Below are 24,073 nucleotides of genomic sequence, written 5' to 3'. Positions count from 1 at the left end.
GTTGCTTAGGGCCTCGCTAAGTTGCTGAGGCTGGCTTTGAACTCGTGATCCTCCTGCCTCAGCCTCCTGAGCCGCTGGGATCACAGGCCTGCGCCACTGCGCACAGCCAGATAAAGGATTCCTGGATGACATTTCTTGGAGCATATTAAACATATCACCCCACTGGCTTCTGATCCCCATGACTTCTGATGAGCCACTGGCTGCTGGTCTTATTGATGATAACCTCGACATGACAAATTGCTTCTCTTGCTGTTTTCAGGATCCCTGCCTCTCTCTTTGGGTTTGGTCTCAATGCGTCTCTTTTATCCTGCTTAAAATGCACTGAGCTCCTTGGATGCACAATGCCTTCCACCAAATGTGTAAGTTCTCACTCTTTTTTCAAGTATTTTTGCCATTTCTCTCCTCTCCTGTGATTTCCCATGTGTACGCTGGTATACCTGCTAAGGTCCAGCAATTTTCTTAGGCTGTTAATACTGCATTCTTTTTTTCTTTCTGCTCCTCAGACTGGATACCCCCAAGTGGCCTATCTTGAAGTTTGGTGATTCTTCTGGTTTCTCAAATCTTCTCTTGAACCCTTCTAGTGAATTTCTCATTTATTTTTATGCTTTTTAATTCTAGAATTTCAATTTCATTCTTTTTCTCATTCCCCTTTATTGAAATTTTCTATTTGGTTCTATTGGATTCTTTCAGTTCTTTGTTCATGGTTTCCTTAGCTCCTTGAGCTTTGGGGGTTTTCTTTTGTTTTTCTCCAGTGGATTTAAAGTCTTTGGTAAGTACATCTGAGCTTTCTTGTTTCTATTAGTAAGTCTTTCATGTGTGAGCCATACTTTTTTGTGTGCCTAATATTTTTGCTGAAAACTGAACATTTTGAACAGTAAAAGGCCACTTAGAAAATCAAATCTCCTTTTTACCAGCTTGTTATTACTCTATGTTGTAGTTTATTCAGTAACTTTCTTGAGCTAATGCTTTAAAGTTGTACTCTTTGTCCAAGGGTGATCTCAGTCTTTGGCTAGCTTAGTAGCCAGTCAGTCACCAGATTTCCCTAAACATCTGGAACAAAAAAAGTCCCCCCAGTCTTTGTGGGTGTTTTCCATGCGTGAGCCATACCTGTCACTCAGGCAGCTTCTAACTCTGCCTTAGCTTTCTCTTCCTGCTTGTGAGCCACAGGTGGGAGCTCAGGACTTTCTCAAGTCTTTCTCATGCACCCAGGACTGGACATGTGTGTGATCCTCTAAATTCCCAGGACATGTGCAAGCTCTTCAAACATGTCATTTCCTAAAGCACCTCACTCCCTAGCCTTTCCTCTCTCGAGTTTCTAATTTGTCTCCTGTTTGCCCAACTATTATCCCTCTCCCTAGGCATCAGTGGCTAAAAGATTGCCTTTGAAATGACCCCCCCCCGTCCCCAGTTGCCACCTTCACCCTGGGAAAGTTCCAAATTAGGCCAAACAAAAGTAAGTTATTTGAGTTAGTCTTTTAAGGCATAACCTGACATAATTATTCCTGAGGATAATATCTATTCTCTTCCCTCCAGTGTTACAAAGATTTACAGGGAATGAGGAATATTGCTTTTGATGCTACTGTCAAGCTGGGGAGTGGGGAATGGTACCACGGTAAGTTAATATACAACAGAATTCATACTGAATTCACCTTTTTCTTCCTTAAGCATTCACTTGGTCGCTGTGAACTCTATTTCCAGATTTCCAATAAAGTTGACTCTGAAAAGAGTTTTTGCTAGCTTACTTGTTTTGTGAGTAGACTTTGGGGATTTCCCTATCTCACCATTGTTGTTGAGCACACTAAATTTTAGAAAGCTCTGCTCTAGTTTACTGCTCATTTTATAAAGGCCCAAAGACAGATGTGACTTCTCCAGGGTCACAAGGCAAATCAGTGTCTGAGCCAATATCAGAATAGGGATACTCAACTTGCAGCCCAGAGTGTTTTCTGATTCAGGATATAGGCTCTAACTACAAAAGGAAACGGGCTCAGTGTGAATACCAGTGTTGGACCAAGGAGCAGCTTTCCTAGGAGCAGGAGCTGTGGATTATGGTCTCCATTAGAGCTGGGAGACTTGAATGACTGACTCCTTTACTGAGAAGAGATTTGCATGGGGTCTGATGGGGGACAGAGTAATGATGTACCTGTCTCTTATTGGGAACACAGGCACAGAGAGCTTTCAGGTTTGATAGGTAAAAATAAGAAAAGTGCCCCACTTGCCCTACAGATACGAAAACTCACTAAGAGCTGAATTCACCTTGTGTTTCATCTTTCTGTTGTTGTTTGGTGATGCTGAGAACTGAACCCAGGGCCAGGCAAGCTCTGAGCTACATCCTCAATCTCTTTAGTTTTACTGTGAAACAGGGTCTTCTGAAGTTGCCTAGGTTGGCTCCAAATTGGCAATACTCCTGCCTCAGTCTCTCAAGTAGCTGGGATTACAGGCATGTGTCACCATGCCCAGCTCATGCTTCGTATTTTAGTTTTCCTTTCAGAAGTGAGATTAGATGTGTAGCCTGGACTGGCCTTGACTACTGTTTCCAGAAAGCAGCCAAGGCCCAGTGCACCTGTCTTCAGAAAGAGGCCTGTAAGGCTGCATCTCAGGTACCTTGAGTTGGGTCCATTTCTTCCTCATCACAGTCTTACAACCCAGTCCCTATAAATTAGCTTATGCCCCCAAATTTCTAATTCAAATTGTGCAAATTTTCACTGGCTAATAAGATGGGAACCCCTGAGCCACGAAGCAGGGAAAAAAAAAAAAAAAAACAGGCTGTCCCCAGGAAGTCATTTCCAGAACATTCCAGAGCTTGCTGACTTTAATTTTAAAACAGTTTTTGGCTACAGACATTCAGGTTTAAGGCACATTCCAAACTACAAGGAGCCCTGTCACTGGCAGGGAACCAGCCTTGTTCTTGTGGTTGTACATGGATGATGGAACAAATGACTTTCTGGCCTTTTTATTTTTCTAAAAAGGAGTGAGTTTGGCAAAAACAAAGCCTATGACACATTCTCACCAGATGCAAACTTTACCCTGACAGGTCCTCCCTTTTGTCTTTGGTGAGGGCAGGGTGCTCTCTACCCACCCCTTCGCTCTCACCAGAAATGTGTGTGTAGTAAACAGACTCGTATGCATCTGTCTGGCAATGACAGTTAAAAAAAGAAAGAAAATATGCCTTCAAATAGACATACAAAATCACATGACTAAAATGAAGCTAAGAGTCTTCGTCACAAGCAATGAGGAATGACTGCATGAATCAGGAAATAAAATATCTACCTTAAGAGCAAGAGGCGAAGGGACGGAGGCACCTTGAGAGAGCTCAAGCCCCACCCAGGCCCTTCAGCACGACATAATATGTGGAGTGGGAAGGGCAGGAAGGTCAGGGCCACGGCTCTAGGGACAGACAGTGCACCTTTGGGCTATTCTGCGGATTTGTGAGAAAAGGGTGCTCCTTTGGCCTTTTCAGGGCATCACCATTGCCTGCAGGGGGCAGAAGTGAGCCACGTCATTGCTCAGGGGTCACTCCTCAGTCGTTGCCACCACAGATCTTTAGCAGAATCTTCCGGTAGTCCCCTGAAGTGTCTCCCTGGTCACAGAAACAAAGGCATCCGGTAAGGGAGGCAAGGCACTTCCAGCCTCCTGGTTCCTGACTTTCTTTGGTTCCAAGCCCCCTTGAGGAGAAGCAGGGCCCTCCTGGGAAATGTCCCACCCTACTGGTCCTACAACAGGCAGCGAGCGCAGTCCTTAGACAGTGCAGTTCAGCCTTCCTGGGTCCCCATTTAAAAAAAAAAAAAAAAGCTGCACCCCAGTTTATCAAAGTCAACTGCAACAAAATTAAAATCAGCCTAAAACCACTATGCAAGGCTAACCAGGATTGTTCTTTTCCCAGTGCGCTGACCTAGCACCAAACTGAGGTTCTGCCATAATGTACCATGTCCTGCCCAGGGAGTGTGATTTCCATGACCACACAATGTCAGATGCTGCTACTACACAGGCCTCCCAGCTCCCAGGCTCTCTCCTCTGTCTGACTCCTCTGCACCTGCTCCAGGAGTGCTGGCCAGGCCCTGCTAATTTCTAATCATTTCCTGCCACTGTCTGTTCTTTGAGAGTAAGGCCCATGGCTTCTTCCGGATGCCAGTCTGCTGGCGCACAGGAGATGCTGTCAGGAATTGCTAGCTCCCTGCTTTCACAGCCTTATCTTTACAGCATGGAAATGGAGATGAGTTTCTCTCAAGGAACAACATCAAATGCTAGGGAGTCTGGACCTGGTCCTGGCAATTTCAATTTTAAAGTTCACATGAGTTTGGAATTTCACCGTCAAGTCACCCAGACAAGAATAAATGTTGTCAGCCTGACTATGGGGCACAGTGACACAACAGTTGCCATTGGGTGATCACTTCCACGCACTGACTGACTGAGCAGGTGCACTGGAGCTGAGGATGCAGGGTCCAGACACACTTGGACCTCAGAAGCTTACAAGTTGTTCAGGGGCAACTGGATGAACCAGTGGAAGTTGAAGTCTGAGGTCCAACAAGATTACACATGTGGCCCAGAGCCCAAGCACCTGGATGTTCCAGAAAGGGCAAGGTGAAAACAGGGGCACAGGTGAGTGGGATTCCAAGAGCCAGCCCAGTCAGCCCCGGGGCCTCGTACCGTGATGTCGTGGTAGAGCGACTTGCCATATAACCGCTTATACTCTGCTCTGATGTCCAGGAGGTCGATCTCGCTGCGAGACACCATGATGCGAATCAGGGTCCTGTCCTTCGTTCCTGCTCCCTAAAGAGAGTCCACCCAAAGCATGAGCAACGGGCCTTCTACCCTCTCACTCCCCAACCCTCTGCCCCTCCCCCGCCCCCAGGTGCTCAGACTTCCAGGCTGAGGTCTCTCTCTCCATGACTTCTATGCTTAGCCCCTGGTCCCAGGCACAGGTAGGGCTAATGCAGGGATGACCTGGGCCTTTTGCACGTGGGAGTTACATACCCTCATGGCCCTGTTGAGCCTTTCAGCAAAGAAAGCTGGAGTATTCTTGAGACATTTCACTAGAAGAAAAAACACAGCATAACCAGATCAGCAGAAAACACAGCCCGAGAAAGGCACAGACTACCCAGGTGTCCTCCTTGGAGGCCTCAGAGATCAAACCCGTCACTGCCTCCATCTTCCTCTCCTCCAGGCCCAATTACACCTCATGATCCTGACTCCAGCTCTTTGGAATAGGAACACAGAGTCTGGCACCAACCCAGCCTCTCTCCTGGTAACTTCCCAGATAAAAGGAGTGAGAACATGAAGTACGGTGGTGCACGCGGGTAATCCCAGCCACTCAGGACACTGAGGCAGAAGGATCCCAAGTCCAAGGCCAGCCACAGCAATTTAGTGAGATTCTTGTCTCAACATAAAAAATAAAAAGGGCTGGGGATAGCTCAGTGGAGCCCCCTGGGTTCAACCCAAGTACTGTAAAAAAAAAAAAAAAAGAGGAATGAGAACCAGTGGCCCCTGAGCAATGCAGGGAGCTGTGTAGGGAGGGGAGGGAGAGGCACATCAGAGCCCTATGGACCTCACAAAGAAAGACGGCTGAGCAGAATAGTGTCCTTCTAGAATTTTCAAGCAAGAGACACACATGGGGACATGTAAGGAAATGAGGACTTGTTGTCTGTTCAACTCAGAAAGCTCCAAGGAAAGCACAGTGGGCTGGGGGTGGGGAGGGATGGGGAGGGCAAACTGCTTTTCCCAGTGAGTATAAAGAGCTGTTGTGAGAGCCACAGGGAGAGGACCCAACTCTGCATGATAGGCAGGGCCTGCTTCAGAGGCCACAAGCCCTGCAAGAAGCAGCCACCCTCCTGGGAGCCCCGCCAGCTTCCTCTGGCATAGGCCTGTTTTGCTGTTGCAAGTAAAATCTTTCCACGTGTTTCCATCACAAACATCTGACAACTGCCTGCAGGGATGTATTTTTAGAGGAAACTTGGCAGGATATGAGTCACCTTCCTCCGGGACAGCAGCTGGATGCTCTCCCACTAATGCCCACACTGCAGCTCCCTGTCCAGAGTGGCTCTGGAAATATAAACAAGACACCCCTGACCGGGCTAGCGGGGCTCACTCTGCCATGATCCGGGAAGCAGGACTTCCCACCATTGGATCTGGATTTAGCAACCCTGGACACTTGGTTCTTGCACTCCGCCACCCTTCAGCAGGAGGACGGTGAGCACCCTGACCACTGCTGTGCGTGTCAGCCCCTGCCTGGGGAGAGGGGCAGGTCTGAGAAACTTACCCACGGCCAGCATGCCCTGCTCCAGGTCCCCGGACATCTCCCGGCAGATGCTCTTCTCAATGTCTCGACCAGTCATCCTCTGGTACTCGTTGAAAACTAGCAGGAAGACAGAAAGGACATGTCATGGACTGAACTGTTTCCCCCCAAATTCAGATGGCGAAATCTTAACCCCAGTACCTCAGAACAGAACTGTATTTGAAAATAGGGTCTTTAAAGAGGTACGTCTATTAAAACAAGGCTGTTCGGTGGCCCTAAGCCAACCTGACCAGTGTGTCTATAAGAAGGAGTTCATGACAAGGAAGATGAGAGAAGTGCATGCACAGAGAGTCCTCAACTTAGGATGATTTAACTTAAAATGTTTGTGGTTACAAAGGTCCCCATACAACACTCAGTACAGACATTCGGGCTCTGTGTCAGATGACTTTGCCCCACTGTAGGCTAACATGAGCATCCTGAGCATACCTAAGACAGGCTAGGCTAAGTGTGACTTTCAGTAACTTAAGTGATAAATAATGCTTCTTTGTTTTTTTTTTTTTTTTTGAGACATGGTCTTTCAATATTGTCCAGGCTGGTCTCAAATTTCTGTGCTCAAGTGATCCTCCTGTCTCAGCCTCCTGAGTCCCGGGGACTGCAGATGCATGCCACTGCACCGGGATTTAAATGTGTTTTGACTTAACAACATTTTCGACTTACAATGAGCTTACTAGGACATAAGCCCATCGTAAGTAAGTCAAAGAGCACCTGAACAGAAGAGAGCCCACGTGAGACCACAGTGACAAGGAGGCTGTCTACAGCCAAGAAGAGAAGCCCTAGAAGGGGCCCTGTGGCAGCTTCGTCTTTGGACTTCTAGCCTCCAGAACTACAAGAAAATAAATTCCTGTCATTTGAGTCACCCAGTCTGTAGTCTTTGTCAGAGCAAACTAAGGTCGCACAAGAGGAGGCCTCTGGCCCTCAGGAGCTGCCTCTCCTGCTCTGCTCCAGGCGCCCTGGGCAGCCCCACTGACTGCCTGCCAGCTCTCAAGGCAGCCACAGTGTCCCACGTCATGGGCACTGCCCAGTATTCCTTGCTCATGGAGTCCTCCTACCAGGACAGTCCTCGCCAATCTGCTTACCAATCACAACCAACCCACCCTGGCACACCCAGGGTCCCCTCCCACCAACTCTTCTGCACCCCCAGCCCACGCATTCCTCCTCAGTCATCCCCGTCAGTTCCATCTGCTCAGCCTAACAGTGAGCTAAGGCCCGGCCAGCAGGGCCAGCATCACCCCATGCTCTCCCCACAGCCCTGCTTCCCCAGGACCAGCAGAGCCAGGGCGGGATGGAGGCCTGGAGCCAGGCTCTGCATTGCATGCTGCTCTCTCTCACTCTGCCTGCTCCCCAGTATCAGTTCCAAACTGGTGCCATCTACAGAGCAAAGCTATGATTTCGGCTGCACTCGTGCCCAGCGCAATTCAGATTTTCTTCAAGGTGCTGCTATTTCCCCCAAGCCATGTTTGTGGAATCCTGGGTTTGCTGCAGCTACTCTGGTATGATATCTCGCTATTAAAATGATACCGAAGGGGAAAGTACCTTAACTCCCACTCCACGCAGCACAGTGAGGAAGCTTAGAAGTGTGTCCTGAGGCCAGAGGCCTGGGTTCAAATCCAAGCGTGGCCAGACTCACTTGCCCAACAGCCTATTCCCTCCTCTTGAAGCCAGGAGGACACATGCTCCTGGCGCCTGCGTTCTAAACTCAGTGTGTGCTGGGCCTTCACCTCCCGCCAGCCCTGTATCTCTGGCCAGTGCCCTTCCATGCTGCCCATGCTCAGGATTCCCAGTCCCTTCTCAGTCCTTCCAACACAGCTGGCCTCCCAAACTGCCTTTTACCATGAGTCCTCCCCCAGGGCCCTAACCTCAAACCACTATTCTCTCTCTGTCCCCTCCCAAGGGGACATCTTACAGTCCAGAGGCCAAAGCACTGTTGACCCTTTGCAGCTAGCTACTAAACTCCCACTTCTGGCCCACAGTTCTCCTGAGCACCAGGCTCATAAGCTGGCTTCCTGGCTTCTCTGTCCCAAGGCTCCTAGTGTCCTTCCCTCCTGATGAGACCCGTCCCGTCCAGAGCTTCCCAATCTCTGTGGAAGGTCACGCCATTCTTCCACTTGCTTAGCCAAAACCAAACTCTATCATCCTCAGCTCCTCTCCTTCTCCCACTCTGCGTGTCCCAGTCATCAGCAAGGAGGGCCGGAACCTGACCTCCTTTCACCCCATCCCTCCTCCAGGCCACCCTCATTTCTCCCTGGGGTCACTGCAGCAGCTTCCCAACAGGTTCCTCTGCTCTCCCAGAAACCCTGCACTCTATTCTCAACACACACTAGGTCTAGGTCCCCCAGGAAAGCTGGGCATGTCTGGCCCGGCACGCCCCGAGGGTAAGGAGTACACTCAATTCTCCAATGAACTTGAGTTGCCTCCTCAGGACTCTTCAGGGCCTCCAGGCCGCTCAGGATAAACACCTAACCCCATGCACCGTCAGCCAGGCCTCCTCCGACCTCATTCATTCCAACTGCTCTGGTCACACAGCCCATTTCCCTGAGTCTTAGCCACTGCATGGGGCCTTTGCGCCTGTGTCTTCTTTAGGATATCAGTAAAATGGCACTCTGTCTGAGCAGACTGGCCCCACAGCCTCCCCCTGGGTTCTGCTCCATTACTCCCTAGCCCCATGTCTGGCTTTATTATGTTCTCTACAGGATTTATCACCTGACACAGGCTCTACTCAGTACTTACTTACAGTCTGTATCCTGAACAAGGCGAAGCCCATGAGAACAGAGACTCTGCTGGCCTCTGTTCCTTCCAGGCCCCGCACCCACTCCACCACCCAAGAGGAACACAGCCAGAGTTCCAACAGGATGTGTTGACCAAGTAAACAAAGTTGCCCAGAGACATTGCTATAACTGTGTCTTATGCCACCCTGGAAAACCCCGATGAGGAGCCCCAGAGGGCACTCCCAACTCCAATCCATGCTCCAGCACAGCCAACCAGAGCCCATTTCCTCATGTCTTCCTTTGCTTCCTGCAGAACCGGTGCTTTGACTCAGCAAACACTCAAGAGCATCTTTTAACTCACCACCAGGGGGTGCTTTTGAGAAAGCAAAGGCCCCAGGCAGAGATGAGCCGCCCAGTGGTCCTGCATGCTTGGTTTCCCATAATGCCCTCATCTAACTGGTTCCAGGGAGACCCAGGACTGCCTTACCTGCCACCAGGTGGGTCCTGCTCCGGGAACACAGAATTGCATTGAACTTGGACTCGTCTGTTCCCAGGCGGTTCTCCCCAGCCGCATACAGCTCCTGGAGAGGAGGGCACATGTTCAACACAGGGCTCACTCCAGACCCCTGGCTCAGGTCACCTAGAAAATAGGGCAGCGTCTGGCCCTGTGACCCCAGAGGAGCAGAAAATGGGGCAGTTGGAGCAAAGGTTTGCTGATCCCCTGCTGTGCTCTAACCCTTGGGGTGGCACAGAGAATGCTGGTGCTGGGAGACAGTCAGATCAGGCAACCAAGGCGAACTGGAGGCCAACATTGGGCAAAGAGCATCCTTAACTGGTCCAAGGGAGCAGCAATGTAGAGAAGAAATGGAAGGAATGGAAGAAGAGGGCTGGGCTCGAGGCAGGTCTCTCCAAGTCCGTTTCTCATCTCTAAAATGCCAAGGGTGAGTTTGATTTGAGGTTGTAAAGTCAAGAGCCCCAGAGAGCCAGCTGGATAACAACTGATAAAAGTAGGTCAGCTTTAAAGCCCAGAGTGGGGCCCCATGGCTAGCCATCCTGAGGGACAGTGCTTCTCAGCAGCAGCTGAGTCCTGTGATAGAGAGACACAGTCTGAGGCTGCCAGATCCATTCCTCAAAGCCTGAAATCCAGATTCTACAGGTAATTTCCCAGCCTTGAAAAACAATTTCCGTATCTATAAGAAGGAATGCATGTGAGCTGGGGTTGTGGCTCAGGGGTAGCGTCCTTGCCTAACACATGTGAGGCCCTGGGGTCAATCCTCAGCACCACATAAATAAAATAAAGGTATTAAAAAAAAAAAAAAAGAAGAAGGAACATGTGAGACAATCAATATTACAACAGCAGATAGATGGCAATCATGAGTAAGGGATTTCATAATTTGTTCTTCCTCTGTTTATTATGTATACCATTATGTTTGCAAAGAGGCAGAATTTGCTTTCACCTGTTAATAAACTTTTGAAGGTTTGAGTCCTAAATACTTGACAATTTGCAACCCTGCCCCAGATGGCCTCTAAGGTGCCTGCAAGTCCCAAGCAGCAGCTCTTAGACCTGTGGGCACTGATACCCAAGGGAATCAGCAGGTCAAGGTGAGGCTGAAGGAGGTCAGGCATGGAGGAGGGAGAGCATGATACCTCTGCCTTCAACAGAGGTCTGCTGGGAGGTACGGCCGCTCCCTCCCACCAGGACGGGGCTCTCTGAAGCCTGCACACCAGGGTCTGAATGCAATAGTGGGACACACCGACTTTTCCAGAGAAGCATGGACACCTGAGCTTCCTTCCCCTTTTGCTTTGCAAATCACAAGAGGAACAAGGATGGAATTCTAAGGAAGCACAACTGGGTTGACAGCTGGTTTCTAGACTTGAAGCCTCAAAAGCTTAACAGGCAAGTGCTAATTCTTTCCCTTTGCAAACATAATGGTGCACACACCTCAACACCGGAAAGGTCCCAAGCCATGTGAAATCCCACATCCATAACTCGTCGATCAATCATTGCATCATTTATTTTCTTGCATGTTCCCCCCTTATAGGTGGGGAAACTAAGGCCCAGAAGACTAGTGGTTTCTCAAGGTCACACAATTGATAAAGGGCAGAGCATGGCTGAAACCTGAAGCATCTGCAGCCCTCTCTGTATCCATTGCTCTTTTCTTCCCAGAGCATCTCTTTGTGAAGGAAGAAAGTGGGGGACACCCCTGGTTTAGGAAGCCTGGCCTGGTCATCACGCTCACCTGCACATCTCTCTGGACGAGGGACATGTCCACATTGGTGCTTTCATCCCGGTTTCCCTGAAAGGAAGCAGGTGGTACGGTGAGGCCCACCCCGTCGAGGCACGGAGCTCCTCACTGCTCCCCTTCCCTCACTGCTCCAACCCCACTGCTCTGACTGTCTGTCGTGGGGAAGGTACCTGAGAGAGAGAGATGAGGAGCCGCTGGAAGTGCCCCGACGTGTCACTTCGGATGGCCTCCTCCAGGGTCTTTTTGAATTCTGAAAGGGAGACACAAGGAAATCAACTCTCAGCTGCAGCTGCCCACTGCAGAGTCGATCATCAGTGGACAATGGGACAGGACAGAGGCCCAGATGGCCCTTCAAGAAATGCAACCCTGTGACCCCCAGGCTGCCCTGGCCTCTGACAGGCATGGCTCCAACCACAGCCCTCCCTTAGTCACCTGCTCTGTGTGTGAAGGACAGGCAGGGTTGGGCCTGGGTCAAAGCCCAGTGTGCTAGGAGTGGCAGGAAATGGGGTGATAAAGAGGCCAGGAAGGAATAAGAGACCCTGGGAGAGGGTGTGGCCCATACCTGGCATGCAGAGCCGCCTGCAGAGGGCAGAGGCCCTGGGCCAGGCTCACCTGTTTTGTAGGCTCTGTTCAGTTCCCGGATGTGCTCATTGCTGCGGGAAGCGAGGATCTCAATCAGGCAGGCTTCGTCAGTGCCAGCCCCCTACAGTGGCACAGAACACAGCAGACCACACAGTTACCCTCACCAGCACCCTCAAAAGACAGCAGGTGCCACACTGTTAATAGCAACCCCAGAGGCACACCTGTGGCACTGCTCCTGGGCCTGGGAGCCAGTCCCCTCACCCCACTTCCCCAGGCCCAGGTAAGCAATAGATAACAATGTCAATGGAGATGAACACAGATCACATAAAGGATCACCACCACTGACAAGAAATAATCAGAGAGGTACAGTGACTGTCCAGGGCCACACAGTACTTAGTAAGGGTGAGATGTGGACCAAGGTCTATTTTATTCCAAGGTCAGCCCATGAGTGAGATGACAAATAACTGAGAAAATGGGCTAAAAGTAAAAGAGATCAGAGTGGGTGTGTGGGAGTCCCAAGTAGAATGTGGAGTGTCTGGGGACATCTTAGAATAGGCTGCAATGAGGATAAAAAAAAAATGACTATACCAGGGACAGTAGAAAGGCAGAGGACAGAGTCAGCAGCCTTGCTTTTATGTCACTTTGAATCTTGGCCATGTGGTTCACCAGCTATGCAACCTTGATGAGTTACTTAACTTCTCTGTACCTCAGGTGGCTGGGTTAATGTAAGTGGAGCATTTAGACAGTGCTGCTCAGGCAGGATGGCCTCCTCCAGGGTCTTTGTGACCCTTAATTGTAAAAAAAAAAAGTAGCTTATGTGAGCTACTTTTACCATTACTGATACCCCCTTGCAATTATCAGATTACTTGGAGTTTACGATGGACTTCTGTGTTCGGCACTTACCCAGTGCCCACTGCACATCCTGACAGCATCTACTGTCCCCACTTCGTTTATGTTCAAGGACACACAGCTGGGCAGCAACAGCTGCAGCTACGCCTGTGTTGCTCCCAGCACCCCATCACCACCACCTTATCAAGCTGCTGAAGGCGGGTGCGGGGCAGAAGCCTAGGGACCATTGCCCTCCCCAGTCACCTCCTGCGTCCTCCCTGAACCAACACAAGGCAGTGTGTGTTCCAACAGAGTCCTCTCCCCCTTCCAGGCACCACACTGAATCTCTACTTCTCCTGGGAGAGGCATTGGACCCCAGTGAGCAGTTCCTTCTGGGATGCATGCTCCACCCACAAGGAACCCCCTTCTGAGGGGTTGTCCCTTCTCAGCCCCAGGACACACACGGGTGCAGGACTGTATGGATGGATGGGACCTGCCCCTCAGCCGGAACCATCTAGACCTGCGGGGGACAGTGACCCCAAGCCAAGTCCATCAGAATCTGCCCCATTAGGAATCTGGACAAGGGACAGCTGGTATCTTCTGTAGCTGGATCTGATAGGTGGCGGAGATGGCGGTGGGGTACAGGGTGTCATCATTTGGAAGCAAATACCCCAGAAGAAGTGGACACAGAAGTCACATCTGGATCCTGCCCTTTACATACCCTGGCCCTGGCCCTGGCCCTCCTTCTCTGTGCCAAGCTGTCTTCATCCCCACGACCAGTTCTCTGCCTCTATTTTGGTTCAGCTCAAGCAGGTGGCTGCCATTTGCTAGTGGCAGAGACCCACAGGATGAGAGCTCCCCAACCATGGCCTCGACCCCCTCTCTCACTCCATTACCACCTTCCTCTATACCCCCAGCTCCTGACACTTAAGATGGAAAGAGGCTTGGACACTCCCTCTGACAAATGGCATGTCATGTGTCTCTTGGGGAAATTACCGGAAGATGTGCTTTCTACAGCATGTTGACTCCAACCCAGGAGGGCCCAGGAGCTGCACTGAGCAACAGCAAGGAAGGGGACAGCCACATTTCACACCATCCAGCTCTCTTCTGGGCTGTGTGTCCACACCCACACTCCACTCCACACCCCTCCCCACAGCCCTACGTGTACATACCTTGATGGCTTCCTTTATCTCATACACATCAAACAGGACTGGGGTCTTCATCAGAGCCAAGATAGTCTTCTCAAAGTTTCCTGACAGCTCAGACTTCAAGTCTTTGATCAAATCCTGATTGCATTTTCAAACAAACAAGACAAGGACATTTTGAGAATCCACAAAAGGTGACTCACAGGAACAGAATCCCAAATGGGACAGCCACATCATGGACATCACAGGGAAGAAAAGCCTGCTTTCAGGGACAGGCCTCAGCTGCAGAGCCTGCAATTATACAGGATGCCCACCACTGGGGGCACACCAAGGGGAGCGCTGGGCCGGGCACTCACCCATTCAATATATACATGATTATTTTTGTAAGGTTCAAAGTTCTAGAAGTTGAAAATATACCCCTTTTGCATTTGTTCAGTTCACAAATCTTTTCTTCCAAAACTCCTTTGTCAGCTAAACCTCCCAGGGTGTCATGAAGAGGGAGGGGAAGGGACCCTGAGGCTGGGTAGGGCTGGGGGAGAAATGAACTATGCATGGTGTCAGTGAGTGGTGGCAGAGCCAAAGTTGCAATCCAGCTGTCCACATGCCTCTCACCAAGCCTCACTACACTATGGACTCTGGGGGTGCTTCCTCCAGGCATCCTTCACCTCTAAAAGATGTCACCATCTGGGGACAACCAGCTGGGGAAGATCAGGAAATGTCCTAATGCAGTTCACTGTCCATTAGATGTCCAGGTCCACTTGGCCCCAAGGAAAAGTGGGTCTGTAGGCCATGCTTGCCTCTATAGGGACCAGGCCCCACTGTCCTCACCCACCCCCACCCCATAACTCACCTTGCCATAAGCTGTCTTGAAGGACAGGAGGATCTGTTGCCGCTGCTTGTTGGAGCGACTCCCCAAGCAGTCGATGATGGCCTGCTCATCAGTCCCTAGGGATGAGGAGGTGGGAGTGGGTCATGGGATGCTTTGCAGGTGATAGGGACATTCTGTGATTACTGACTCCTGGCCTGGGGCCGCTAATTCTCCTGGACACCCCTACACTCCCAAGCCCACCTTTCCTTCCAACACCACTGGGGTCAGGTTCGCCTCCCGCCAGCCACCTCAGCCCACAGAACCATCGTGAAACTGCTCAGGGATTTAGGGCACGGGGTGGGGTGTGGACTGGAGCCTCCCCAGGTCTCTCACCAAAGCCCTTCATGGCCTTCCGTAAGACCTCGGCATCTCGCAAGGGGTCAAAGCCAGAAGCATCTGTGATGGTGCCTCGGTTTCCAAACTACTTGGACAAAGAGTTGCAGGTAAGATGACTCACTCTGGCTGTCCAGTGCCAAGGCTGTCCCACCCCAGACTCTGGCACCTCTTCTCTCTAAACCTGGGGGAGCTCAAGGAGCCCGAAATAAACAGTGCAGAGGGCTCCACATTGAGTCTCCCTCAAGTGGCTGTCACCTGTCCTTGTGTTCTGGTACGGGTTTCTTCCCAGCTTCTGTGGCTAGGAGCCCTTACAGCTGGGTCCTGCCGCTGAAAACCTGCCCTCCACTCAGGTCCTCCAGGGTTGGGCCCAGGTCCTGAAGAAGGGCCCTTGGCCTGTCCTCCATGCCGAATCACATCATGCATGGAGCACACATCAGGACAGTTCTGACGGGCGGCCAGTCCACGTGACCCTGGAGATGCCGGCACCCAGCCCTCACAATGGTGGGTGGCCTCTTAACTGCTTCTTGGGACTCGCGTTCATTCCCTGTCCCTAGAGGCCATGCTGCCTGACTACTACACTGCCTGCACAGCCAGCAGCTGTACAACCCCAGTGAAATTGAACTTCCCAGTTGCTATTTGACTTTTAAATGCCTCCCAGAGACTCTTGTGTTAAAAGGACTTTGCAGAAAGCCTGCGGCACTAGTGGGAAGTGGCAGCACCGTGAGGGGGCCTGGTGGGAGGAAGTTAGGTCAGTGAAGGTGTGCCCCGCCCCTTCCTCTCTGCTCCCTGGCTACTACGAGGTGACAGCTCACTCCAAGCACTCTGCCTTGATACAGGCCCCAACAACAGGCCAAGTGACCATGGACTAAAACCGGGGGTCCAAATACATCTGGCCTCCTTTAAGCTGTTCGTCACAGGTATTTGCCAAAATGACAGAGAGCGATTGCACAGGCTCAACTGTCTCCTGGTGGGCCGTCCTCCCAGGCAGGCTAGATAGACGGCTATGACACAGTGAGGAGATGTGCTCAGAGAAGAGATGGGAAGGACGCGGGGAGGCAGGCTGGAGGGTGGCATGGAGGCGGACAGGGAGCAGAGGGGACCCTCTGTCTAAAAATAGTCACCCAGCACATAACACCAGCCCTGTGCTTGGCTGCTCTGCCACGTAACCATGACAATGAATTCTAGGCTCTGCAAACATGAACCGTTCTCCAAAATGAGCCAAGATCAACCCTGGAGGAACTGCCAACAATTTTCCCAGCCCAAAGGGGATTTTAAGAATCCTCCAAAACCTGTCTGGGAGGGCCCATCGAGGGGACTATAGGGCAGGAGCCTGGAGACTGGTGGCCTGGGTAGTTCTGAAAAATTCACAACACAGCCCAGGCAGTAAATCACAGGAGGAATGAACAGCATCCAACTTGCACTTGAAGCCAACTGGGAGAAGCTCCCACAGGCCTAAGGCATGGCCCCAGGGGAGCCTGTGACAAAGTGATACTCTGTCCAAATAAGCAGCAGCAAAGGCCCAAGCCCTCCAGCACCTCCTGGCCTTGCTGCCAGAAGCCACAGGGAGGTCTCCAGTTTGGGGGTTCAGGTCCCAATCAGCACTCACCTGAGCTGGGGGGACAGCAGGAGTGACAGTCCCAGAGCTTGGGTATCCTGGGTAGCTTGGTTGAGGCTGCTGCCCTGGCGGTGGCATTGGTGACTGCCCAGGGTAGGTCATTGGAGGCTGCCCAGGATAAGCCCCTGGGGGCTGCTGCCCAGGGGGTGGCATGGGCTGGCCTGGCACAGGGGCCCCTGGGTACGGTGGATATGAGGGCATCCCAGAAGGTGGGTTTCCTCCAGGGGGTGGGTACATTCCATATGGAGGAACAGGCTGCTGGGCTGGAGGGGGCTGCCCGAAGCCCCCAGGAGGGACTGGAGGGTAACCACCCCCAGGGGCCCCAGGGTACATGTTTGGCACGTTGGCTCCTCCGAATGTCCCAGACATGTTGGCTGCCTGCAAGTGCACAAAGCAGAGCCTGAGAACCCCAGCCCACAAGGTCTGGTGGCGGTCCGATGGTCTACCCTTCCCTGGCCTGAGCCCTGCCAGCTCCCAGGAGCCTCATTCCAGGACCTGCCCACCAAGCCCTGCTACCTAAGCTCTTCTCGTACCTGAGCTGACTTGTATTAAGTGCTGTATTAGCACCTCCACCACAGCTACATGATGGATAATCACACCCACAAAGTGGGCTCAGAGACAGGCACATTTGTTCAAAGCTACAGAGTCAGCAAGTGGTGCAGCTGGGGCTCTGACCTGAAGGTCTACATCTAAAGCAGAGACCTGCCACCCCCCGTGCAGAGGAGACGCCTTCCTTCTCCCACAGCTGCTGTTTCCAGCCAGACCCACTGGCTAAAGGTAGGGGCTCACAGCCCCAGAAATCAAGAGGGTCCTTTCCTGCAGGCTGGCCACCGGCTCTGCAAATGAGGCCCAGGAGGATGTGTATTCACAAGGATAAGAGCCCGGATCCCCGACAGGGTCCTGTGTCCTGAGACCTGGGCCGCCTCCATCTTTCGCCCCGCACTCACCTCTCCTCTCCAGCTCACTGTCCCTGAGCACATCAGGCCACAGCAGCTCAGAAATCTACAGTCCCTAACATCCACACGGCACACCCCTCTTCTGCTTAGATCTTTGCTCAACACCCGCTCCCACTCTGACCCACCTTAAAAGATGGAACCTCTACCTTATAAGCTGTATCCCACGTCACCCTACCCACTCCCGACCCTTCTTCCTGGCTTTTCTTGCTTCCAAAACCCTTCAATACAATATCATCACATGGTTACATCATTGTCTCTGTCTTCCCAACAGATGCTGAGCGCATCAGGGCTGCGATTTTTGTTGTTTTATTTGCACACCCCTAACACCTAGAGCTGGGCCTCAGCAGATCTAGATGTGCACTGGTTGCCGTTTCTACATCTGCTGTCAAATTTTTAAATATATTTTAGAAGCAAAACAACAAATAAAAGTGTCTGCCCACTCTCCTGCCATACACCCACCCAGGACCAACGAGACAGATCTCCACGTGTACACACACGCCTGCACACGCAGACACCTGTATAAAACACTCTCATGCACACACACATGCACAAACATGTGCACACACACACACACCCCTTCCCTCTGGACCCTGTGCTGAGCTCATAAGAAGGTGCTCCACAAACTTCCATGAAGGCACCACTCTTACCCAACCCCCAGGGCTGAAAGGACCCTGAGAGACCATCAGTCCAATTATGCTGCCCTTCTCCTCATCTGACAGAGGGGGACACTGAGGCCCAGAGAGGCGGTGAGGAGGTGGCAGAAGGCTGAGGAAAACCCGAGTGTTCTAACATACAGCTCAACGCACTCCAGCTCAGGACCACCTCTGGAGCCACAAGGGGCCAGTGCCCTGACCCCTCTGGCCACACAGCTACAGCCTCAGGAGCAGCCTCAGGTGCTGGACTCACCATTCCTGAGAGGTAGTCCTGGTTGAACTGCCCAGCGTAGTTGGCCATGTTATCCAGCCCGATGGGGGGCATGCTGGGTGGGGGGTAGCTAGCTCCGCCCCAGGCACCACCACCTGAAAACAACACCCAATGTCTACAGTGATGTGCAGGCTCAGGGTGAGGAATCCTGCGGGTTTGGCTTTTTGCTCTCCTGCGGGTTTGGCTTTTTGCTCTAAGTCTATAAATGGCAGAGACGAGAAGGATGACGGGATGGAGGAGATAGGGTTGCCTGGTGGCAAACAGACACTAACAAGTTTCCACAAGGGGACATTAGAGCCAGCTGTGTGTCCTAGGGCAAGGTTCTCAACCACTCTGGGCCCATCTCCTCTGCCAAAAAATGGGCACAATGCCCAGTGTGTGTATCCAGCTGCTGCGATGGGGAATAAGCTAATGCCTGGGCAGTGGCTACATGTGGCCACTGGACCCGGTGGAGGCTGCTGACTGGCAGGTGCACTCCTGCCCACGGCGGCCTCGCGTCCGGCTCTTCAGTTCCAGGGCTGTGGGATACTCAGGGACCATCCTGCCCTAAGACACGCGCCTACTCTCCCTCCTGCTGCTCGGGCTGAGCAGCCATGCTGACAGAGGTGGGGACGGCAGGATTTCTGCGGAGGAGATTGGGGCCAGTGTGGTTAAGCTAGGGGTGAGCAGCTGCTTCAGCAGAAGTGGCCCGGCTCAACCCTGAGGTGAAAGTGACAAGTGACTGAGTCTCCTCCCCCTTGGGCTTGGTCTTCACCTGTTGAATGGGAGGGAGGAGGGAGGAAGGGCACAAATGGCCTACAGGTTCCACTGATGCTTAGACCTCAGCTCCAAAAGTGTGTGATGTGGGCTGTGTCCCCTGGGGCAAGGGGCAGCACAGCTTGGACTCCCTCTGAGGGACTGTCCCTGAAATGGCCCTTGCCTCCCCTTCATTCCAGAAGCTCCCACATCTCCTTTTCTAGTGTGGGGACCAAATATCATTTCAGGAAAATGAGGGCCCAGGGCCAGGGCAGAAGAGCCCTAAGTGTAAGACAAGCTTTGCTTCTGGGGCAGGGTTCAGATCACCCACTGGGAGGGGCAGCCTCACCCTATAACACATGGCTTCAGGCAGCTGCAGGGAATGACACGTGACCCCCACCATCTGCCTCCAGGAGACAGCCTCTACTTCCTCCCTGGGAGAGGGCAAAACCATGCTCCCCCAGCCAGGGTGAATGCTCTGGAGGGCACCTAGTCAGAGCCTTTGCCTGCCAGGCTCATGAGCAAACCTGGATATATGGTGAGTATGTCATTAGTAGCCCAGCGAAGGAGAGATCTTTGAAGTCACTTTGCAAAGGAGAAAATGGAGTCTCAGAAAAATAAAGGCATTTGTCCACTTCTTTATCAGCTAATAAGGTTAGAGACAGTCCTGGTCTGGCCCAGGGCCTTCCAGAACCAGTTTCAAACCCAGGCTTCCCCAAGCCTCAGCGTGGATCCTCTCCAGGCCCTGCCCGCCCTGGGGAGGTCCCCTCTGTTGTGCTTGCCTCCTGCAGGTTGTGCTCTGGGGAGGACAGGGAGTGAGGAAACTCCCATTCCTCCCTCCCCACTCCTGGCCCACCCCACCCCACCCCTCTTACCTGGTGCAACTGGGGGGTAGCTACCAGGAGGTGGGGGATAGCCTGGGTAGCTCATGGCTAGATCTGAAAGAGAAGAGAAAGCACACTCAGGTGTGTCCTGGGCGTCCTCACCAAGCAGGCTTGCTGGTCAGCTACGAAAGGACAGCAGCCATGGCCACAGCTCAGGAGTTGCATCAGGCTGGTGGCACAACCCAGCTTACTCGCTCCCTGTGGGGCCTCAGAGCTGGGCCTCAAACTCGGACTGTGGGCCAGGCCCCAAGCCTAGGCCACAGGAAGACTCACCACCTGGAATCTTCTCAAATCCTGGACAGCCCTCTCACCCACATTTCCCTCCAGCCTCAGGGGACAAAGGTGCAGCGTGTGTCTGGACCTGCCCTCTGACCTCAAGTGACAGAGAAGAGACCGTCTCCTTTTCAGGGCTCCAAGTCCACGTGTCTTCCTCTTCCTGTGCCTTTATCACCATCCCTCCAGCAACAGGGGAAGTCAGGGGACCCCGTCTCCCTGTGGCCAGCCTACAACCCCCAGCTACTCCCATCTTGGGTCTGACTGAGGCTACACCTTCCAGTTTCCAACCACTAGTTCGTCAGGCAAGGGACCTGGCCAGTACAGAACTATCCTTCCTAGAAACAGAAGGGCCCTGCACGGGGATTTTACCTGTTGTGGGGCCCAAAATCAGGGCAGAGGGGACAATGCCCTTCTGTTCATGATGATGAGGCCACTGCAGGTCACTTCAAGTAAGTGACTTACTTGCTGATAAGATAGTAAGGGGAGGAGAGAGTCTGGAACCCACAACAGCTGCAGGACACCTGTTCCCACAGTCCCTCCATACACAGACCCTTGGCAATGCCCATTGCCTACGAGGGACACAGATCAGCCGCCACACCATCCACTCAAAAGACTCAGTTCCCCTTCATCCACTCTGAAGAACCAGACATGTTGTTTTTAAGGAACTGAAGGGCTCTCAAGGTGCCACAGGTCCCCAGAAGGCGATCCGGGTTCTCAGCCATTGGGTGTGGTCACTTGATTTGCTCAGTGGGTCCAGAAGTGACCAGAGGCAAAGCAATGGGAAGTCAGGTGGTGCTTTAGAGGTCTTGGAGAGAGCTGGAACTGCTACCTGCACCTTGGACAGACCACCCTTCCCCTTGCAGTTTACCATCTGGTCCAGATGACCCTTCCCAGTGCAGTGTACCATCTCTCTGAACATCTGGCCCATGCACTGCCTGGGGCATGGTATGAATCATCACCCAGCAGCCAGGTGACCTATCAGCAGGAAGCCCCGCTGGTCCTGCCCTCAACCTGCTCCTTCAACCCAGATTCTGATGGGACCCTCAGGCCTCCCAGGGAGGAGGGAGCCTGGGTGGGGACAGGTGACCCAGGAACCTTCTGACTGTAAGGAGCTGCCTGCAGCAGGATGAGTTGGCATCTGCCCCTCCAGAGACAGCACTGGACAGGACTTCCACTGTATTCTTTCTACTCCTCTTCCTTACACCAAATAAATGTTCACTAGGCTGGAGATTTAAACGTAAGCAGCAGCCCCAAATCCCAAAGTCACAAAATAGAGCTTCTGCCTTATCAGAAACAACCTAAAGACATAACAAATGACTAACTTATGGGGAAAGTTATACAATTAAAAAAAGCCAGCTACTCAGGAGGCTGTGGTTTGAGTTCAAGGCCAGCCTGGAAAACACAGGAGACCCCCCACCTCAAAACAAAAAAGAAGAGACCAATAACCATTAGAAAAACTGAAATGATGTGGATGAAACACGTTCGCCTTCAAAAGGTGCTAAGAGAAGCACCAGTTAAAAATGCAGAGATATCAAAATTAAAAATGGCACTTGCTTTAACCCAGCAACTCCACTAGACATTTATCTCCCAGAAGCACTTGGCCCTGTAGGAAATGATGTAGGGCCATGGATTTATTGTGGTATTACCTGTAACAACAGAAAACCCCTCACCACCCAACATCTGGTCAAACATAAAACACAACAGAGTCCTACAACACACCCTTCAGATTTAGCCAGCTGTCTCTCTATGGGGATCATTTCATGTCCCCACTATTCACCAAGGTACAGGGCTACGTATATACAAACTGGTAATAAAGAAACCAGAAACACACAAACTAAGTGATGCCCGTAAGTACACGAACCCAGACCACCTCTGGAGTGATGAACAAGACTCTGGGAACCCTGGTTGCCTCTGGAGGGGAAAGCGGGGACTGGAAGTGAGGCTTGCTGTTCCCGCACACACCCTCTGCATTTCTGCCACACATGTACTACCTACCAAAACACAGCTTTAAAAAAGGCTTAGTGCAGGCGGGCACTTCTGACCACACATCAGGCCACTCCTTCCTGCCACACAGATTCATGGCTGTTCTTCCAAGATTAAAATAACTAACATAGGGACACTCAGACCTGGCATCAGGACTCCAGGCCTGTCAGCCACACAAAGGGGACGGCACTCAACTTCTGGGAGGACAGCTGTGGAGCCTCCTGGCAAGAGTCAAACCTGCCCCCTAGGAAGGGCCCTGCCCTGCAGGCCCACAGGGCGGGCCTAAGGCACCTGCAGAGCCTTAGCCCTGCAGTCCCTCATCGGGGTCCTCTCTTCTCCCCAGGACACACCTCCCACCTTCCTCTCTCCTGAAAGAAGGATCTCCTTATTCCCAGTATTTTTTACCCAGAATAGTTTCAAGCCTGCTGCTCACTCACTTATCTGTCTCTGAGCTTTTCCCGGTGCAGTCTGCAGAGGCAGGGCAGGACATCTTGCTGCCTCTCCGTGGACAGAGCTGCCCACCTCTCTGGATGGCCACGCATGGGTTTTTCTGGGTGATGGAGCCCGTACGGGATTCCTGTTAAATTTCCCTTGTAGATCCTGCCGTGGCTCCAGTCCACTGAGAAACCCTGCATCCTGACCCACATCACACCTCAGCTCTTGCTCCCTTCACTTCCCAGCTGCAGATCTGATGGGAGTGGCATCTGTGCTTTTCTTCCCAGGAACAGAGGCCAGCCACTTCCTGACCCATCATGCTGACAACTCCCCACCATGGTATCAGACTCAGGGACCCAGTGCCCCCCTAAAGGTGTCACAACCCAGCCCACATCCCCACCACGTTCAGATGAGGGCTGGAGCAGCTTATGTCTCTGACAGTTGCAGGGGAAGCAGGGGAAACATAAAGTGGCCGGATGGCCTGGGGTGGCCTTTAGGCCTCACCTTGGACCTCATCTTCTCCTCCCACCCATCTGGCCCCCAGTCTCCGTTTCAGAGGACAGCCACGGAAAATAGCACTGTGAGCTCCAAGCAGCAGACCTGCCTCTCTTCCACATTCATGAGGATCACTCTGCCTCCTGGACCTAGGCCTCTCTCCTGTCCTTGAGCAAAGAAAAAAGGTGCCTGGGGACTGGGGTGTGACTCAGTGGTAGTGTGCTTGCCTAGCATGAGTGAGCCCTGGGGTTCAATCCCCAGTGTAAGGAGAAGAAAGAGGAGGAGGAGGAAGAAGAGGAGGAGGGGTAGGGAAGAAAGGAAGGGGAGGAAGGTGCATGAACCTGGGGGCATGCTTCACATTACTGAGTGAGTCTGCCAGCTAGGGCATGTCCCTCCTTCTATATGCCCATATATGATCACAGCACCCAGACATGGGGCTTCACTGGAGAGGTTCTCCCACATACTAGGCAGCTGGCCTCTTGAGGCTGACCTCCAGCTTCAATTCTTTTTGTTTTTGGTCCTGGAGACCCAGAAGTTCTTTACCACTGAGCTACAGGCCCAGTCCTCTTTATTTATTTTGAGAGAGAGTCTGGCTAAATTGCTGAGGCTGGCCTTGAACTTGTACTTCTCCTGCCTCAATCTCCTGAGTTGCTGAGATTACAGGTGTGGGCCAACATGCCTGGCAGAACTGCTCCAATTCTTAGAACCTGCCTCTGGGGAATCTCCAGCCTCTGGTCCAGACTCTCTGGAGGACCTTGCAGCACAAACACC

General features: G+C 52.2%; 1 protein-coding gene across 4 annotated transcripts in view; it reads right to left on the bottom strand.

Annotated features, from left to right (window-relative positions):
• Positions 1 to 2,776: 2,776 nt before the first annotated feature.
• Anxa11 (annexin A11) overlaps positions 2,777 to 24,073 on the bottom strand; it is a 44,056-nt gene continuing 22,759 nt past the window's right edge. For all 4 annotated transcript variants that reach the window (XM_026390290.2, XM_026390288.2, XM_026390289.2 and 1 more), the window contains 14 exons: positions 20,105 to 20,167; positions 18,477 to 18,589; positions 16,606 to 16,992; positions 14,997 to 15,084; positions 14,646 to 14,740; positions 13,823 to 13,936; positions 11,853 to 11,943; positions 11,411 to 11,490; positions 11,235 to 11,291; positions 9,482 to 9,575; positions 6,254 to 6,349; positions 4,972 to 5,030; positions 4,645 to 4,767; positions 2,777 to 3,577 (listed from right to left, as the gene is read on the bottom strand). In XM_026390290.2, coding sequence (XP_026246075.2) covers positions 3,518 to 3,577; positions 4,645 to 4,767; positions 4,972 to 5,030; positions 6,254 to 6,349; positions 9,482 to 9,575; positions 11,235 to 11,291; positions 11,411 to 11,490; positions 11,853 to 11,943; positions 13,823 to 13,936; positions 14,646 to 14,740; positions 14,997 to 15,084; positions 16,606 to 16,992; positions 18,477 to 18,589; positions 20,105 to 20,159 — 1,512 coding nt within the window. In that variant the 5' untranslated portion in view covers positions 20,160 to 20,167 and the 3' untranslated portion in view covers positions 2,777 to 3,517. The remainder of the gene's footprint in view (positions 3,578 to 4,644; positions 4,768 to 4,971; positions 5,031 to 6,253; positions 6,350 to 9,481; positions 9,576 to 11,234; positions 11,292 to 11,410; positions 11,491 to 11,852; positions 11,944 to 13,822; positions 13,937 to 14,645; positions 14,741 to 14,996; positions 15,085 to 16,605; positions 16,993 to 18,476; positions 18,590 to 20,104; positions 20,168 to 24,073) is intronic.

This window comes from Urocitellus parryii, chromosome 5 (assembly GCF_045843805.1).
Source record: "Urocitellus parryii isolate mUroPar1 chromosome 5, mUroPar1.hap1, whole genome shotgun sequence".
In the NCBI taxonomy this organism is placed as follows: domain Eukaryota; kingdom Metazoa; phylum Chordata; class Mammalia; order Rodentia; family Sciuridae; genus Urocitellus; species Urocitellus parryii.
This window is presented reverse-complemented; position numbering and strand designations above follow the sequence as displayed.